Raw genomic sequence first — 18819 nt, forward strand, 5'->3', positions numbered from 1 at the left:
TTGAAGAGGGCGACTTATTGTTAGCTTTGTAAGAGGAGGAGGAATTGGCTGTAGACACATTTTTGGAGCCGCCCCTGTAAAATGAGTGACAAAAGGAATCTCTGTTGGAAGGGGATTGTAAGGCCCCCATGGACTTAGCAACTTCAGTATCCTTTTTCATCTTTTCTAGTGATATATCAACACTTGGACCAAAGAGGTGTTCTTTGTCAAAGGGTTGATTAATAATAGAGGCTTGTACCTCAGGCTTGAATCCTGAAATTCTTAACCAAGCATGTCTACGGAGCAGTACACTAGTGTTTACTGCCCAAGCTGCTGTGTCTGCCTGATCTAGAGCACACCTGATAGAGGTATTTACCCTCTTGAATAATGGCACTATCTCTAGACTTATGTGGTAGAGATATTCATACTGAGCTGGAGATACAATAGATGATCAGAGGAGGTAACTATTGTTCCTGCATTGAAACCATACTAGCAAGATCAACCGTTGCTGTGAGTGTGTACCTTATCCTCTGCAGAGGTAGAAATAGATCCAAAAGGAGCAAAAAAGACAATTTGGTGTTAAGTGTACTCTGACCTACCATGTGCACAGGCGGAGACATCCTTGAAAGGATAAAGAGCTAACTAGTTTGCGGAGAAATGCTCTGCAAGACTTTGCATTCTGCTGACAATTGCTATTTTTTCCTGATTATCCTCTTAGGATTTCTTTTGAGCTTTCTATGATATTGGAGCGTGCAGTGGGAACTTGGTGAAAGGGGCCTAGAGTTGTGGTAAAAAGGTCTGGAGGGGAGCTGTAGTGAAGGAGTACTGAAACCATGGCGGGAAAAGGCATGGGCTCAGGAGAAGGGGCCTAGAACTAGAGGACAGGAAGTGGACAGAAGCTAAATGACAGGGCGGGGATTGAAGCTAGAGGGCAGTGGTGTATGCTGGAATGAAACCATAGCAAGTGATACGAGGCCTGATGGATGGAAACTGAAGTGGAGATGAAAGAACACTGAGCTGAGGGTGAGGAGGACTTAGGCGAGAGAGGATAGTGGAGTGAAGCAGGGAGGTGAGAATGAGAGCTGCTCTAGTTATTCACTTCTGACTGATGTCTGCTTCCATTTCAGTGCCTTACTGAATCAGAGCCGAACTTTGGCAGTACACAGACGGACTTCAGAATCTCATTCCCCAATCCAGCATTTAAGTGCAGATACCACACCGCAGTGTCCGCATGAGGTAGACATCACTTATGTTCCATCCCGTGAGGAGCTTCTTCCAAAGAAACTGTCGCGAAGCCTGCAGGCCGAGAAGGAGGAGAGTCAAAGGTAAATAGAAAATAATCTGCTTTTTATCAATCCGCAGGGGCCTGGGCACAAGAGTTTACAGAGTTATGGAAGCAAAGGCTGTGGCAGTAGGTAGATTCTAAATTGGACATCACATGTTCTAAGGCATTAAATGTTAGTATTATTTTGTCAACTGTTCTTCCATGTGCCTGTTCCAGGATTTACTTAATTGGCTGAGTTTCTTTAATCACTTGTGGAAGGTTGCTTCATGCATTCACTGTCCTTTCTATAAAAAATGATGCCCGTGTTTCCACAGATTCCTGACTACATTCTCAGAGTGATCTCCATTTCGAAGCATACTAACCGACTCATGTTCTTTGTTAAGTTTTTCTACAGAATGTTGATAGCTCTCTATTTGTGTACTCTTTCCTCTACCTTATGCTCATGTATTCAAATGCAGGAGTATATTTTGTTAGGACTTGTGGCTTTAAGTTTTAAATAACAAAGCGAGAGAGTAAGGGATTTTACACTTTATCAATGTGAGTTTGAGAACTCCTGGTCCCCAGAATTACTTACAAAAACAATAAAGGAGCATCCACTCAAAAATAGAGAGAACGTAAAAATGTGTTCCTCTGGATAGGGGCTAGGGTGCTCAGTTCAGCACCATGTGCCTCAGCCTGTTTTTGGATAATACATATCCTTTTAGAAGACCCCTCACTCACCAACCTAGTTGGTGACATGCTTCATCATTGGGGTCCCACCCCATAGGCCGAGTGCCTATAGGGTGTGCTGCGACACCTGATTACAGTGGAGCTGGTTCGTTTTTTTCTTTTATATGTACAAGACGATCAAACAAGTGGTTTAAAAAGGGCCAACACTACTCACTGCAAGTAATTTATTCTTGAGTGCTTGAACCCTTAATTAAAAACGTGTTGCACCTATGCCTAATTAGGTAGGCTTCGGTGATATAATTAGTGTTTGATAAAAATAGCTAAGTGTGCTATGTGAAGTGTGGTAAATAATAAAATTTAAAAGGGTCTACATGTTTCAACCATCATATCATTAATTGGTTTTCGTCAGGACCATGTGACTGAACTGGGTGGTCCACACACGCTAAGGTGCGTCCTGCCCTAGTCCAGATTAGAGTGCACAAATTGTGGACTCGTGTAAAATAAGTGCTTATTCTTTTGTTCAAAGAAAAAACCTGTAAAAACAGGGAAGCAAAAGACAAACAGGACGGGGTCACATACTAGGGTAGACAATACATATACATCACATTTAACATATATAGCCATACCAAGTCAATAGTAGATGTTAATCCTGGGTTGGAACAGAGGGATTCATCTATTTTATTTACATTGCTACAGTGCTATAGCAGGACTGTGGCTGGTCGCTACTCGGATAATGCCAAAGAAGTGGTGTCGACCTAGTTCTGGCATTTTTGTGAATAGCTCGTGAGAAAATAATAATAATCGGCGTGCTATGAGTGAGTGATCTCTACTTGTGATCACGAAGTGAACGGCTGCTGGAATATGTGGGCAGTCGTGACGTCGCTTTTGGTGAATTGCGACTGGTATTGTTTTTAGCTTACGCTTCTTTGCGGTATTGCCGCTTCATGGGCACCTGCACTTCCAAGACGGCAAGAGTCCGTCTCCTTCAAATCGTTATGTGGAAAGGAGGAAGAAAGGGAAAGGGAAAAATATGCCCAGTTATAGTTGTTTGTGATCAATTGAATTTGTAGCCTTGCCCGTCGGCTTACCAAATCAAAAACACGAGGAACCTCTTGTTCCCGCATTAAAACGGTTGCGCATCACTTACTTGCTGCTTCTGTTCATCAGGCGGTAAACCTACTTGGTTCCGGCTGGTGGTGCCCTGAGGAGTAACCGGTTCTCACTGTGCTTGCCGGTAAAGTATCGCTTGGAGCGCTTCCTGGTTGGGCGTGGCCGTATCACGTGGGGTAGTCACGTGACTCCGCCTTGGCCAACCAGGGAGCTCCGGGGGCGGCGCTTTCAGTTGGTGTCATCTGTATCTGGCAGACATAGTCAGAGGGTGTCTCTTGTTTACGTTGCCATAGAAACCAATCGTTTACATGATCGATCGTTTCGTTGTAGTTTTTCGAAGGAAATTCCTACATTATTAGGGCTTAAAGGAGGGTTGCTTCATAGCCAGTACAAAAGAGAGGGGCAACTCGTAACGGACCTGCGAACAGAGTCAGGAATTCGATTATTTTAACAGTATATTTATGAAGTCTTCATTTTATGCGATGTTCTGTGCAAATTTCGGTACATCATGATATTTCTTGGGAATAGTGAATCATGCCAATACACTATTCCACGGGATATTATCATTCAAACCCGACTTGTGGGTAGACAGTCTGTACACCCATCTTTGCTCTTTTTCAAATAGTCTTTTAGTCAGATTCGTACCTGGCTTGACTTGCTCAATGATGGTCCATTCTAAGTCATCTGGTGTATGGCCTTTCGCAAGAAAATGCTCAGTTAGTCTTGTGTTAGTTTTTTGGCACCTGATAGTGCTTCTATGTTCTCCTATCCGGAGTTTTATTTTTCGGCTCGTCATACCCACGTATCTTAGATTACACGGGCATGTCAGCATATAGACAACATTCTCACTGTTGCAATTTGTATGACTCCTGATAGTCCAGGTCTTATTTGGTTCCAATTGCAACGTTTTTGTGTTCTTCGTGAAGGGGCAGACACTACAGGTACCACATCTGAAGTGGCCTGTCACTCTTGGTAAATCCCATAGTGTTGTTTGTGTCTCCCTTTCGGGGTTTGTCTTTATTGGTCTTGTGTTGACCACCCTGTCCTTTATACTCTGCGCCCTTTTGAAGCTGAACAAGGGTTTTTCCCATTTCAGGTTGCCAGTATTTAAGATATTCCAGTGTTTCCTTATTATTCGGGAGACATCATTGGAAATGGTGTTATAGGTAGTAACACATGTCAGGGGTATTTCTCCAGCTGCTTTGTTTGTATGTTCTAAGAGACCAGAGCGTGGTTGGTTCCGCGCACGTTTTTGGCTCTTCTGGAGAATCTTTTTTGGGTACCCCCGGTTCTGCAGTTTTTTTGTGAGATCCTCTGCCTGGTTCTTATAATCAGCCAGTTCACTGCAGTTCCTACGGAGCCTCAGATATTGCCCATAGGGAAGGTTTTCACGCAAAGGTCTCGGGTGGAAGCTGTCGAAGCGTAGCAAGTTATTTTTCGCAGTTGGCTTATGATGGGTCACAGTTGTTAGTTTACCATCTGTTTTTGTGATTGTTATATCAAGAAACACAAGTGTTTCTGGACTTTTTTCAAAAGTGAAGCGTAGATGTTCATCACAAGTATTTATCCAATTGAAAAAGGAGTTCAAAGAGTCCTCGGTGCCTTTCCAAATGGTCAGCACATCGTCAATGTACCTGCGCCATATTAAGATGTTTGAGCTATAGGGGTTTGTTTGACTAAGGATGTACTTCTCCTCGAAATCGTAAACATACAGTCCCGCTATGCTTGGAGCAAAAGAACTGCCCATGGATGTCCCACCCGTTTGTAGGAAAATCTGGCCTTCAAACTCAAAATAATTTCTTTTGAGAGCCAATCTGGCACATTCTAGAACAAACTCTCTAGGGGTTCTTGACGTCCACTCTTCTTTTGCAAGGGCTCGACCTAGTACATTCAGTGTTGCGTCTTGGGGAATACTGGTGTACAGGCTTTCTATATCGAAACTCACCAATATAGTGTCATTCGCAACAGTGAGTTGATCCAAAATTTGAAGTAAACTTTTTGTATCTTGGAGGTAGGTGCTTGTTTTTTGTACCATTTTTTTGAAAAATACATCACAGAATTGTGAAAGGGGTTCCAACACCGACCCTATGCCAGACACAATGGGTCTGCCAGGTGGTGGTGTCTTGTTCTTGTGTATCTTGGGGAGGGTGTAAAAATATGGAATCTTTTTTTCACTCCCGCACAAGAAATCAGCCTCTTGTTTGGATATAAAGCCTTCCGACTCGCCATGTTCCACTAGCGATTTTATCTCGCTTTCCAGATCTTCTGTTGGATCCACCGGTAGTCTGCGGTAGCTGGTTTGGTCTGCTAATAGTCGAAGACATTCTTTTTGATAGGCTGTGCGATCTTGCACTACAATACCTCCGCCCTTGTCTGCAGGCTTTATCACAATCGTGTCGCAGTCTCTCAGGTTATCAAGGGCACTCCTTTCTTCCCTGGTTAAGTTCATAAAGGGTTTTCGATCATGTAAACGATTGGTTTCTATGGCAACGTAAACAAGAGACACCCTCTGACTACGTCTGCCAGATACAGATGACACCAACTGAAAGCGCCGCCCCCGGAGCTCCCTGGTTGGCCAAGGCGGAGTCACGTGACTACCCCACGTGATACGGCCACGCCCAACCAGGAAGCGCTCCAAGCGATACTTTACCGGCAAGCACAGTGAGAACCGGTTACTCCTCAGGGCACCACCAGCCGGAACCAAGTAGGTTTACCGCCTGATGAACAGAAGCAGCAAGTAAGTGATGCGCAACCGTTTTAATGCGGGAACAAGAGGTTCCTCGTGTTTTTGATTTGGTAAGCCGACGGGCAAGGCTACAAATTCAATTGATCACAAACAACTATAACTGGGCATATTTTTCCCTTTCCCTTTCTTCCTCCTTTCCACATAACGATTTGAAGGAGACGGACTCTTGCCGTCTTGGAAGTGCAGGTGCCCATGAAGCGGCAATACCGCAAAGAAGCGTAAGCTAAAAACAATACCAGTCGCAATTCACCAAAAGCGACGTCACGACTGCCCACATATTCCAGCAGCCGTTCACTTCGTGATCACAAGTAGAGATCACTCACTCATAGCACGCCGATTATTATTATTTTCTCACGAGCTATTCACAAAAATGCCAGAACTAGGTCGACACCACTTCTTTGGCATTATCCGAGTAGCGACCAGCCACAGTCCTGCTATAGCACTGTAGCAATGTAAATAAAATAGATGAATCCCTCTGTTCCAACCCAGGATTAACATCTACTATTGACTTGGTATGGCTATATATGTTAAATGTGATGTATATGTATTGTCTACCCTAGTATGTGACCCCGTCCTGTTTGTCTTTTGCTTCCCTGTTTTTACAGGTTTTTTCTTTGAACAAAAGAATAAGCACTTATTTTACACGAGTCCACAATTTGTGCACTCTAATCTGGACTAGGGCAGGACGCACCTTAGCGTGTGTGGACCACCCAGTTCAGTCACATGGTCCTGACGAAAACCAATTAATGATATGATGGTTGAAACATGTAGACCCTTTTAAATTTTATTATTTACCACACTTCACATAGCACACTTAGCTATTTTTATCAAACACTAATTATATCACCGAAGCCTACCTAATTAGGCATAGGTGCAACACGTTTTTAATTAAGGGTTCAAGCACTCAAGAATAAATTACTTGCAGTGAGTAGTGTTGGCCCTTTTTAAACCACTTGTTTGATCGTCTTGTACATATAAAAGAAAAAAACGAACCAGCTCCACTGTAATCAGGTGTCGCAGCACACCCTATAGGCACTCGGCCTATGGGGTGGGACCCCAATGATGAAGCATGTCACCAACTAGGTTGGTGAGTGAGGGGTCTTCTAAAAGGATATGTATTATCCAAAAACAGGCTGAGGCACATGGTGCTGAACTGAGCACCCTAGCCCCTATCCAGAGGAACACATTTTTACGTTCTCTCTATTTTTGAGTGGATACTCCTTTATTGTTTTTGTAAGTACTTGTGGCTTTAAGCCCAGCTTCATTTTGCCCTTTCTTACTGAACTCTTTGATCTGATTAAATGCTTTACTGATTTTGTAGAATAAAAAGAGGTTTTCTTATAGATTAAGAGATAAGAATTGTAGGGATCACAACAGAACCGGGAGTTCATAGTCAAAATAGTAACCAGGTCTTCTGTAAAAGTCTAGCAGTGCTGGGCATTGTTAGTAGGTCGCTTGCTTCTGACAATAATGAAATGAAATGAAATGAAAAGAAGAAAGTTCTTGATAAAGCGCACTGCGACCAAACGGCTTCCTGACGCTGGTAGTAGAAGCTAAAAGAGGATAAAAGATGCCAAGAGGAGATCAGCCGGAGTACGCTATGGAGAACAGATGTGTTTTGAGGGCTTTACGGAATTGGGGAAAGGTTGGGATAGACCTGATTGACAAAGGGAGGCTGTTCCAGAAACGGAGGGCTAATACCGAGAATCTGGTGCCTCCCGTTTTAGATTTGCAAAACCGCGGAACATTAAGGAGAAATTGGTTGGAAGAACGGAGGGCACGGGTGGGAGTATAAGGGATGATGAGTGAATTGATGAAGGCTGGGGCAATAAGAGTGCGAGCCATGAAAGCCAAGCATCCCATCTTAAAGAGAGATCTCTGACAGATGGGAAGCCAGTGAAGGGATTTCAAAACAGGCATGATGTGGGAAGATTTGGGCAGGTGGTAAATAATTCGAGCAGTCTGGTTCTGGATGGCCTGCAATCGGCGCAGTTCGTAGGCCGGGATGCCCACGTAGAGACTATTCCCGTAATCAAGACGGGAAAGAATCATTGCTAGCATGATAAGTTTGAGGGCATCGGTGGAAAAGAAACGGGACACTTTCCGAATAATACGGAGGGAAAGAAAGCATGAGGAGACAACGGAGCCAATCTGGGCATGCATGGAGAGGTCCCCACTGACTTTAATGCTCAAGGTCTTTGCAGAGGCCGCTGGTATGGGCGAAGGGCCAAAGGTGGAGGGCCAAAAGGCAGACGACCAAGGGGAGATGGAATGGCCAGTCAGGACCAACTCCGTCTTGTCCAGATTAAGCTTAAGTTGGTTGCAGTTCATCCACTCCGAGATGAAAACAAGAGTGGAATGAAATTTAGGTAGGGCGGTGCAGGGGGGAAGAGAGGTCAAAGACAAGCTGGAGGTCATCCGCATAGTTATATATGGAGACCCCCATGTCAAGGAGAGAAAGGATAAGGGGACGAATATAAAGATTAAAAAGAAGAGGGGACAGGGAGGAACCTTGGGTGACCCCACAGGGGACCAGGCGGGTTGGTGCAATATGGCCAGACAGTTGGACAGCCTGAGTCCGCCCGTAAAGAAAGGAGGCGAGCCAAGAGAGAGCGGTACCCCGAACGCCCGCCGCGCTGACACGGTCGAGAAGGATGGAATGGTCGACCGTGTCAAACGCAGCGGACAGATCAAGGAGCACCAAGTCTTGAGGCAAGTTGGAATCCGCCTTACTCTTGAGCTCGTCTAGGACGGACAGGACCACTGACTCGGTAGAGTGGGCTGGGCGGAAACCCGCTTGGTGGGAGGCCAAGAGATGGTTATCCTCAATGAAGAAGGAGAGACAAGAGGTAATGTAGCTCTCCAATATCTTTCCACGGTAAGGGAGAAGGGAAATGGTTCTGAAATTGGAAGGAAGGGAGGGGTCTGCACCAGGCTTTTTTAGGATGGGGCGAACTATTGCGGATTTGAAAAATTGCGGAACTAGACCTGAGGAAACAGAAGAGCTAAGGAGGGAAAGAAAGGGATCAGGACAGTGAGTGAAAAGCTCTCTCAGAATGTGAGCTGGGGCACAGTCAGCCGGGGAGCCTGACTTTACTTTCTGGAGTAGAGCCAGAAAGGAATTTAGAGAGATGGGTGGAAACTGATCAAGGAACGAAGAGGGCAGAGGAGGTGAGGGGGAGGGAGAGGAGAGAGGGGGTGAATTTGTTGGAGGAATATTGGATTTGATCTTCGCGATCTTCTCTAGAAAGAAGTCGTTAAGAGACAGACAAAGAGATTGAGAGGGGACGGGATTGGAATTGGCTCTGTCCGAGGCAACTAAATTGCGGACTATGGAAAAAATGTCCTTAGGTTTATTGGCTGATAGAGATATTCTCTCAGAAAAATACGTAGTTTTGGCTGAGAGAATAGCCTTCTTGTAGTTAATCAAAAGAAGCTTATATTTAGCTCGCAAAGAGGGACAGTAATTGCGTCTCCAATGGCGTTCGGAACGCCTAAGGTCCAATTTAAGGATTTTCAAATCATCTGTGAACCATTTTTGGGCGTCATGGGGGCGGCAGATCTTAACTTTTCTAAGGGGGTCAACGCGATCTCAGGTGGAGGACAACCATTGATTCACAGCGTCTGCTTGAAGATCAAGAGAGAGAGTCCCTAGGTCAGGAGGAGAAGCAGTTAGAGAGGAACAAAGAAGGTTGAGATCAACCCGATTCCAGTTGCGAGCTGTAACATTCTTAGACAAAGGGGGGGTTTTTTGGGCTCCAAGCTCAATGAGAAATGAGATCAAAAAATGATCGGACCAGGTGCAGGGGACAACTGTGGGGGGAAGAATAGTACAGCTGGCTGACCATAACTGATCTAAGGTATGGCCGTGAATATGGGCAGGGGAGTGAAGGTGAGAAAGAAAGTTAAGACACTGAAGAGTAGATGAGAAGTCTTTGGAGGACAGGTCCTCTCTAGGATCACCTGGCCAATATTTAAAATCTCCAAGAAGGAGCACTGAGGAGTTATTGACCACAAGTGTGGCCAGTAATTCTTGTAAGATAGGCACAAAAGTAGGCATATTCTGAGGGGGACGATACATTAGAACTATTGTGATAGGAGCTAAAAGGTTAACTGAGTGACCAACCCAAAAATCTATATCGGGTATGGGAGAATGGGGAAGAAGCTGAAACTGCAGATGGGAGCGAATGATCATCGCCAACAGATGGGAAGCCAGTGAAGGGATTTCAAAACAGGCATGATGTGGGAAGATTTGGGCAGGTGGTAAATAATTCGAGCAGTCTGGTTCTGGATGGCCTGCAATCGGCGCAGTTCGTAGGCCGGGATGCCCACGTAGAGACTATTCCCGTAATCAAGACGGGAAAGAATCATTGCTAGCATGATACGTTTGAGGGCATCGGTGGAAAAGAAACGGGACACTTTCCGAATAATACGGAGGGAAAGAAAGCATGAGGAGACAACGGAGCCAATCTGGGCATGCATGGAGAGGTCCCCACTGACTTTAATGCTCAAGGTCTTTGCAGAGGCCGCTGGTATTGGCGAAGGGCCAAAGGTGGAGGGCCAAAAGGCAGACGACCAAGGGGAGATGGAATGGCCAGTCAGGACCAACTCCGTCTTGTCCAGATTAAGCTTAAGTTGGTTGCAGTTCATCCACTCCGAGATGAAAACAAGAGTGGAATGAAATTTAGGTAGGGCGGTGCAGGGGGGAAGAGAGGTCAAAGACAAGCTGGAGGTCATCCGCATAGTTATATATGGAGACCCCCATGTCAAGGAGAGAAAGGATAAGGGGACGAATATAAAGATTAAAAAGAAGAGGGGACAGGGAGGAACCTTGGGTGACCCCACAGGGGACCAGGCGGGTTGGTGCAATATGGCCAGACAGTTGGACAGCCTGAGTCCGCCCGTAAAGAAAGGAGGCGAGCCAAGAGAGAGCGGTACCCCGAACGCCCGCCGCGCTGACACGGTCGAGAAGGATGGAATGGTCGACCGTGTCAAACGCAGCGGACAGATCAAGGAGCACCAAGTCTTGAGGCAAGTTGGAATCCGCCTTACTCTTGAGCTCGTCTAGGACGGACAGGACCACTGACTCGGTAGAGTGGGCTGGGCGGAAACCCGCTTGGTGGGAGGCCAAGAGATGGTTATCCTCAATGAAGAAGGAGAGACAAGAGGTAATGTAGCTCTCCAATATCTTTCCACGGTAAGGGAGAAGGGAAATGGTTCTGAAATTGGAAGGAAGGGAGGGGTCTGCACCAGGCTTTTTTAGGATGGGGCGAACTATTGCGGATTTGAAAAATTGCGGAACTAGACCTGAGGAAACAGAAGAGCTAAGGAGGGAAAGAAAGGGATCAGGACAGTGAGTGAAAAGCTCTCTCAGAATGTGAGCTGGGGCACAGTCAGCCGGGGAGCCTGACTTTACTTTCTGGAGTAGAGACAAGTTATATTCAAAAGTGGTTCAAAGATAGCCATGCTTTGGCTCTCTCCCTCGGCTTATACTCACTATCCTACCAGTACCATCAACAATACCGGAAGTTCATGGGTTACTTGGGTGGTCTACCTTACCACCGGAGTCAACCGTCTCAGCCCGTGCAGCAGCGTGCCTAGTCCTTTCAAGGCTTCAGGGGTCTGGTGTTGTCAACGAACAGGACTCCCCAGCAACATGGGCAGTCCTGGTCTTCCTCTGCTGCCGCTAAGCTACTCTGATTCCGCCTTTGAGAGTCACCTGTGGCCAGTTGGGGCAGAATATACTCTTACCTGCCCAACTGGCTTACAGTTACTTTGGACCAATGAGTCTTGCAGGTTCTCTGTCAAGGTTAAACCCTTCCTTTTCTGTTAATCCCCTCTCTAGTTCCGTGTATGTTCACTTAGACTTTAGCAGAATATGCCTCCATCCTTGCCAGAGAGGTCAATTGCTACCAGAGGAACAATAGCAAGAGTCCACGAGAAGGCAAGAGGGAAATGGTCGCTATTCCCCTGATCTCTTGGTGCCCAAAAAGAACAGTGAGCTCTGACATTGTTGCAGAGAAGGAGCACTTTCAGTTCTCTGTCATGTCCTTTGGCCCCACCATGCCCCATCCAGATATTTACATAGGTGATGGCGTTGGTCACAGACCATTACACTTTTTAGAAGTGCATATATTCATATCCCTCAATGCCTGGCTGTTGAAAGAATACACATCCTAATCAGTCATGGAGGACCTGCAGACGATCATGTGGCTGCCTTCTTCACTGGGGTTCTTCATCAACGAGTCCAAACCTAATCTTTGGCAAGCGCAGAGGATTCCTTTTATAGGGACTGTTCTAGACCTGGCCGTCAAAGGTTTTCTGCTTACATAATGAGTCAAGGACATTCAGGATGTGATGTTGATGTTTTGGACTGTGTCCTGTATTCCAGCCAGGCTCTGAGGCTTCTTGGTCATCTGGCCTTCTGTATGTTGCTGGTGTTTCATGCCCATTGGCACATCCGGTCTCCATATTGGAATGTCTTCCCTAAATGGTCTCGGCACTGCTTCTCGGGCAACATCAATTTGTAGGACAAGGCAGCCTGGAACTTTCAACAGTGGATGAAGGATTCCAATCTGACATGCGAAAGACTTTATTCATTCCCCAAGCCTCAGCTCATATGTGTTGACGAAGTTGGAAAACAGAAGCCCCTGGACTCCGCAGGAACAGAAGCATCAAATGAACCTTTTGGAGCTCTGTGCCATACTGTTGGCTCTCAAGGCCTTTATACTTTCCATGATCAACCCTCTCCAAGTTCTGACAGACAATACAACTGCCATATGGTGCTTCAACAAATCAGTGCAATGTGGGCTTATATGTGCTGTGCGAGGAGACAGAGGCTTTAGAGCTGGCTGGTCTTTAGAGGATTTTCTTGATAGTCAACTATCTGGTAGCATAACTCAACGCCATGCAGGACAAGCTCAAAAGACACTATCTAGCCTACCACAAGCGGAATCTTCACTTGGAGGTATTTCAAGGTATCTTCGTCTTGAAGGGCTTGCATTGAGTAGATTTTGTTGCCACTGCCATGAACGCCCATTATTGAGTTATTTGCACTCGGGTGTTCCTGCCTCAAGGTTCTCTGGGAGATGAATTATGCCTTCCATGTACTCCTGTCTCCTTTATGCATTTCTACCTCTGCTGCTACTTTCCCAGGTTCTGAACAAGGTCAGTAGGGACTATGCTCATATATTCCTGATAGCTCTGGACTGGGCTCCGAGGGTCTGTATTCTGACGTACTGAGTCTGATCATCTGCCTTTGCTCCGCCTACCTCTATGTAAATGGATTTTATACCCACAAAATCACTGGGTTCCTCTGCCAAACCTCCACAACCTCACCTCCTTGCTTGGCTTTCACTGAACAAACTGAGCTGGTTTGAGCTGCCTGAGGAAGTGGTGGATGCCATCTTTTCTACACACTATCTTTACACAAAGTTGATATGTTCTTGATGCTGGGCAGTTTGCCGCTTTGTCTGTACACCATCGGGTCAATCTCTAGACTAAACACTCTCATACTTCTGTTTATCTTGTGTGTGGCTTGGCAGAGCCTTGCTGTGGATACCATTAAGGGTTGTTTGTCAGCCTTTCTACATTTGATTGGTCAGCCCTCTCTAAGTCACCAGTGATGATGCATTTTTAGGTTTTACCTGTGAAATCTATTGTTTTCAATATAAACTTAAAAGGGACTTGCATCCCGCCTCCTCTCTTTCCTGGCTTTTCATTGGTTCTGTGCATGCCACTTACTTTTCCTCCATTTCTATTGGCTGTCGCATATTTTTCCTGCATTTACCAATGCTTGTTCCCCGTCTGCGTCATCATTTTCCTGTAGCCCAGAATCACAAGATGTTGCACTTCTGAGATTTGAACCGGGATCCACAGGTCTCGAGTCAGCAGCTCTGGCCACTGTGCCACATCCTCTCTATTTCCGTGATGCTTGTAAGGGAGTTTTTTCCTTCGTCCCATACGGTGATTGATAACAACTGCTTATTATTCATCACATAGGCAAAACCGATGCAATGCCATTGCTTGTTTGAAAGGGCTTACTTATGTTTGCTCCTGTGCCTTTTGTTATGTTGCAGTGGGACCTTATTCTGGTGGATTCTTCCAACTGCAGATTACTCACCTTAGAATACTCACCAGGTGCCAAACTGAATCCAGAAACTTTACTCCATCAGTGTTACTAGTAGATAACTACATGCAGCTCAGCTTTGGCTTCATACTGCCCTGCAAGTGATGGAGCGGAGCTGCGTATAAGTGCCACACCTGCTCGCTTACGTCATTTCCTTTATTACTGCGCCTTCCAATTCAGATATGTTTCTCTGCCAATTTCATTAGACTTCCAAACTAAATCCAGTGTGCTAGGGAACAATGTCCCCTCCTAAAACGACAGGTTTCAAACTGTGCCGTGACTGCAGAAAACAGATGTTAGTCACGGACCCACATGAAGTGTGTCTCTTGTTTGTGGGTTTGGGACACTACAATGTGCCCTCATAAAGGCAAACCGAGACCGAGAAGCAAAGCTGTATATCACCAAACATACGGAGATGTCACAGCCCTCACATAGGTCCTGATCTCACTCCAAGTCACAGTAACACATCCGATTTTGCACCTGAGGTCATTCCCAAAGAGGTCAACTTTACGGTTGAACTCCTCTGCTGAGTCCAAATGCGCAGAGCCAATTGCTTAACTGATTCAGGTGTGCCTGAGTTTCCCATCGGTGACATCGCATCAGGGAAGGCCGTCTATGATTTTTTCTAACCTTTTCTGTTCCCTTTGACATGTCTTCAGACCCCAATAAAGTGTAGAGGGTCCTCCAGTTTGCTTCCCACTAGAGGAATCGACCTCTGCGCTGTCTGACTTTTTGGAACCTGCTCCGGGACCCGTTTTGGCTCAAGTACAGATGACCACTCTGGCTCCAAGACCTGTACCGGGCCTTTCCTCGTTGACACCAGTGCAATTGCCACCAGTGCCAGAAGAGGATCTGATACTGAATTCGAGGTCTGACACTGAATTAGCTTCTGCACGATCTCAACCGATTTCATGCTATGAGATTACTAAAGTGCAACCCGTTGTCATAAAGCCTTAATCTGAACCAGTGCCTTTACCAGGATGGATATACCAGAAGAGACTTCATTACTGTTATGCTCTGCCTCTGAACTAGGTACACCCCAAAGATGGAAATAATGATAAAGTGAAAGGGGTATATTCCCCACCCCCTCCTATAGAAATGACAACTTTTACATGGATTTGCAAGAGTTCAGTGAGGGTGATCCTGAAACGGTATGTATGTCTCGCCACTCAGCCAGCCAATGGATGAGAGTGCATTATTGCGGTAGAAGTCCAAATCACAGCTGCGGTCCTGGATTTGTGGCTGCCTTCATCAAGACCAAAATAAAACTTCCTTGCAGAAATTTTGCAGTGTGGACCATCTGCATCAGATCCCTTGCTCCTTTTTAACCAGGCACTCGCCAATACCTTGATGACGACTTTGTCTAAGTCCTGTTCCTGCCCACTTGGTAAATAGACAGGTACTCAGGCAAAAAAAACTGCTCCTTTTCTCACTAAACATCCTGCTGCAGCAACGCCTGATGGGTGGTTCAAGCTTCAACCAGCAAGGTGAACCCTAGTTCATTCCCCCTGAACCCTCCAGATGGGAGCCCAAGAGGATTGAAGAGTTTGAAAAAAGTATGTTTTTTCCTTGCTAGGCGTTGAGATCTGTCAGTGTTGTATAAGTATTGGGTGGCTACACACACACACACACCCTTTGGGACATGGCCAGCAACATTGGGAGTTCCCTGAAGACCTTAGGACATCTCTAGCTCAGGCAATTCATGATGGATAAGACACTGCCAAATATGATTCTTGTTGGCCTAGATACTACAGATTGCTTGGGATGGGCTGTTTGCACCAATGTGTTTCTCCTTCAACACGTTTGAATGCATTCTATAGAATTTTCTGAAGATGTACAAGCCTCTCCAATGCATATGCTCACGCCTTTTCAGTGAAAAAGCTGATTCTGCTTTGGAGTGTTTTAAAAATAGAGCCACAATGACTCCTTGAGTCTGTTGACCTGTGCCAAGCATTTCCTGCAGCAGTTCAGAAAAGTGAATCCTATGTAGCTTGCGTTTAGGCAACAATAGTCACCTCAGTCCTTTCGAGGCCTAGAACACAGATCTGGCAGGCAACTCATGGGTCAGCGTGGGCAATCGTCCTCCCAGACCCAATCCCATGTGGCAACAGCCACCAAGCCACTTAAGCTTGCTCTTAGTGACGCATACCCATCCTTTGTGGAGCAGGATTCAGCCCTTCCTCCCAGGGTGGCGCTCCATCTCGTCCTAAAAATCGTTCAGCATGGCTATGCCCTAAACTTTCTTTTTGCCCTTCCAAATCTTCTCCCCACATCAAAGCGGCTTTCAGAAGAGCACCTGTCCATTCAGTTGCAAGAAGTGCTAGTGTTACTCTAAAGAGGTGATATTGAGAGGGTTTGTGACTCTAATAGACGAGAGGGTGGTTGCTCTTGCTATTTCCTTGTGCCAAAAAAGGACAGGGTCTCTCACTTATTTAGGAACTTTGACCGCTGAAAGCTTTCCTGCCGAAATTCATATTCAATATGCTTACTCTGGTCCAGATTGTGTCTGCTCTGTTCTTGCAGGACATGATGGTATGCTTGAACCTGCACGACACGTATTTACAAATATCCGTCCTACAGTCCCACAGACATTACTGAAGTTCAAGGTAGGTGAGCTTGCCCTTCCCTGTTCGCCTCACCAGCACCCCTTGGGGGCATTCACAAAAGTGATGTTGGTGGTCGTTTCCCACCTTCGGAAATCGAGGTTACCAGTTTTTCCCTACTGCAAAGACTAGATGTTTTAGATGGACACTCAGGTGTTCATGATCACTGAGCCAAAGTCACACTTGACTTCTTTGCAGAGGTTGAGTCCAGAACATTCGACATATAATACTGATGTTTGAGCCTCAGTCCCAGATCTTGGTGAGTCCCAGATCTGAATTGTTTTGACCTCTAGGCCTCCTGCTACTCAATTACGCCATGTGGAATATGTGGTCTCTACAATGGAATCTGAAGTTCCAGTGGGCCCAGCATCAAAGAAATCTATTGAATGCCATCCAGATTTCAGATTTAAATCTCCAGTGGTGTTGACTCGAGGGAAGTAGGTCCAGCGGCAGGCCCCTCACTCTTCTCCACCCAGGGCTAACGACAGTGATAGTTGCATCACTGCTGGGTTGGGGAGGTCATGTGGGTGATGTGATCAGAGAGCTCGGTCTCCAGGCAAACTGGGCTCCATGTCAACATGTTTGAGTTGCAGGCCATTTGTCTAGCTCTGTAGACCTCCCTACCATCCTTCAAGTGGAGATTGGGGCTTGTTCTCACTGATAACACAACTGTCATATAGAATGGCAGCCAGCAGGGTGGAGTGGAATCCTGGGTAGTGTGCCAGGAGACTCCTCACCCTGGAGTTGTTTGGAGCATCAGGGTGTTTCCTTGATCATGAACTATCTGGTGGAATACTTGAATGCCAGAGAGTCGAGCTAAGCGGGCAGTGTCTGTCCAATCACAAATGGTTTCTAGATCCAGTGGTAGCACAAGACTTCTTCCAACATTAGGAGGAGCACCCGGCTAGATCTTTTTCACAATTTCAAGAGCATAAAGTGTCAAAGGATTTGCATGTGGAGTTTCTGCGAGAACACTTGCTAAGAGATGCCTTCTGGCTGGAATTGAACATTCATGCATTTTATTCCCATAGTTCTGAAAAAGATCAGTAACAATCAAGCCCCAGTCAACCTTGTGTCTTCAGATTGAACAAGGAGGTTATGGTCTGAGGAAATATCCTCCCATCAGGCTACCACTTCGAGAGGATCTCCTGTCGCAACAACATGGCAGGGCCCTTCATCGAAACTTGACGGAGAACATCCTTTTCAACGCGGATGTTACCCCGCAGTGCTTTTACGACGTGTCCTTTACAACACAAGTCGTAACCACGACTTGCGCTGGAGGGCGCTAAAGGATAAAGAATAGTATATTTACTATTCCAACACCTTCCCTACTATCCACGGGGACTGGTGTTAGAATAGTAAATTATACTATTCACTATCCGCGCCCAACAACACAAGTCATTGTAACGACTTGCGTTGTTAAAGACGCGTTGTAAAGGCACGCGTTGAAACGGTGCGCGTCGTACCGTCATACATCCAAACTTAACACCTCCATGCATGGATATTGTGTGGCTGCAGTTGATTTCGTTTGATCTGTTGCATGAAGTGGTGGCTGTCACAGTGTTTTATGTTTAAACTCTTTGAGCTAACACATAGCTGCTCACTGCATCTCCTGACTTTAAAAACTGTCTTCCTCATCATGATTATTTAAGCTTGTCACATGAGTGAGCCTTGTGCACTGTTGGTGCAACCATTCTGCACCACTTTTTGCCCTGGACAAACTGGTGCTGAGAACTCAGGTGGCATTCTTGCCTAAACTTGTAACTCCTTTCTATGTTGGGCAACGCATCCCCTTGCCAGTGTTTTGGGCCCCACCCCTCTAAAGAGGAGGAAAGGCTTCATCATTTAGAGCCTTAAAGGGCTATTGGTGTATTGATTGTGCCAAAGAATACCGTACGTGCTATCAGAATTTTGTGGGTTTCTCTGGAGCGAAATAAGAGAAGGCTGTGCAAAAGATGACTTTGTCAAAGTGGATAGTCCTGCAATAAGATTTGCTATGAACTGGCCAAGAAGCAACCTCTTGAAGGTCCGAGAGTACATTCCACCAGTTCTAATGCTGCCACCATTGTGTTGGAGTGTGTAGTGCCAGTCCTTGGCATTTGTCAGGCTGCGATTTGGCCATAGCTACATATGTTCACGAAGTATTATTGCCTTGACTTGCCCTTTGGTCTGTGTTCACTCCACAGATCCTCCGCCAGGGGAAGTACTGCTTTTGTATCTTTTCTAATGTGAGAAATATATGGTTAGAGGTATCCATCAAAAGATCAAGTTACTTATCTTTTTCTGGTGGATACGCTAT

The 18819-nt window shown here is 45.9% G+C and overlaps 1 protein-coding gene across 1 annotated transcript in view; it reads left to right on the top strand.

Moving 5' to 3' along the window:
* Positions 1-18819, top strand: part of MCM3AP (minichromosome maintenance complex component 3 associated protein) — a 642417-nt gene that overhangs the window by 600241 nt on the left and 23357 nt on the right. Inside the window, exon 27 of the mRNA XM_078681440.1 lies at positions 1107-1304. Within this exon, the coding sequence (XP_078537566.1) occupies positions 1107-1304 (198 nt within the window). The remainder of the gene's footprint in view (positions 1-1106; positions 1305-18819) is intronic.

Source organism: Lissotriton helveticus, chromosome 3_1 (assembly GCF_964261635.1).
Source record: "Lissotriton helveticus chromosome 3_1, aLisHel1.1, whole genome shotgun sequence".
Classification (NCBI taxonomy): Eukaryota; Metazoa; Chordata; class Amphibia; order Caudata; family Salamandridae; genus Lissotriton; species Lissotriton helveticus.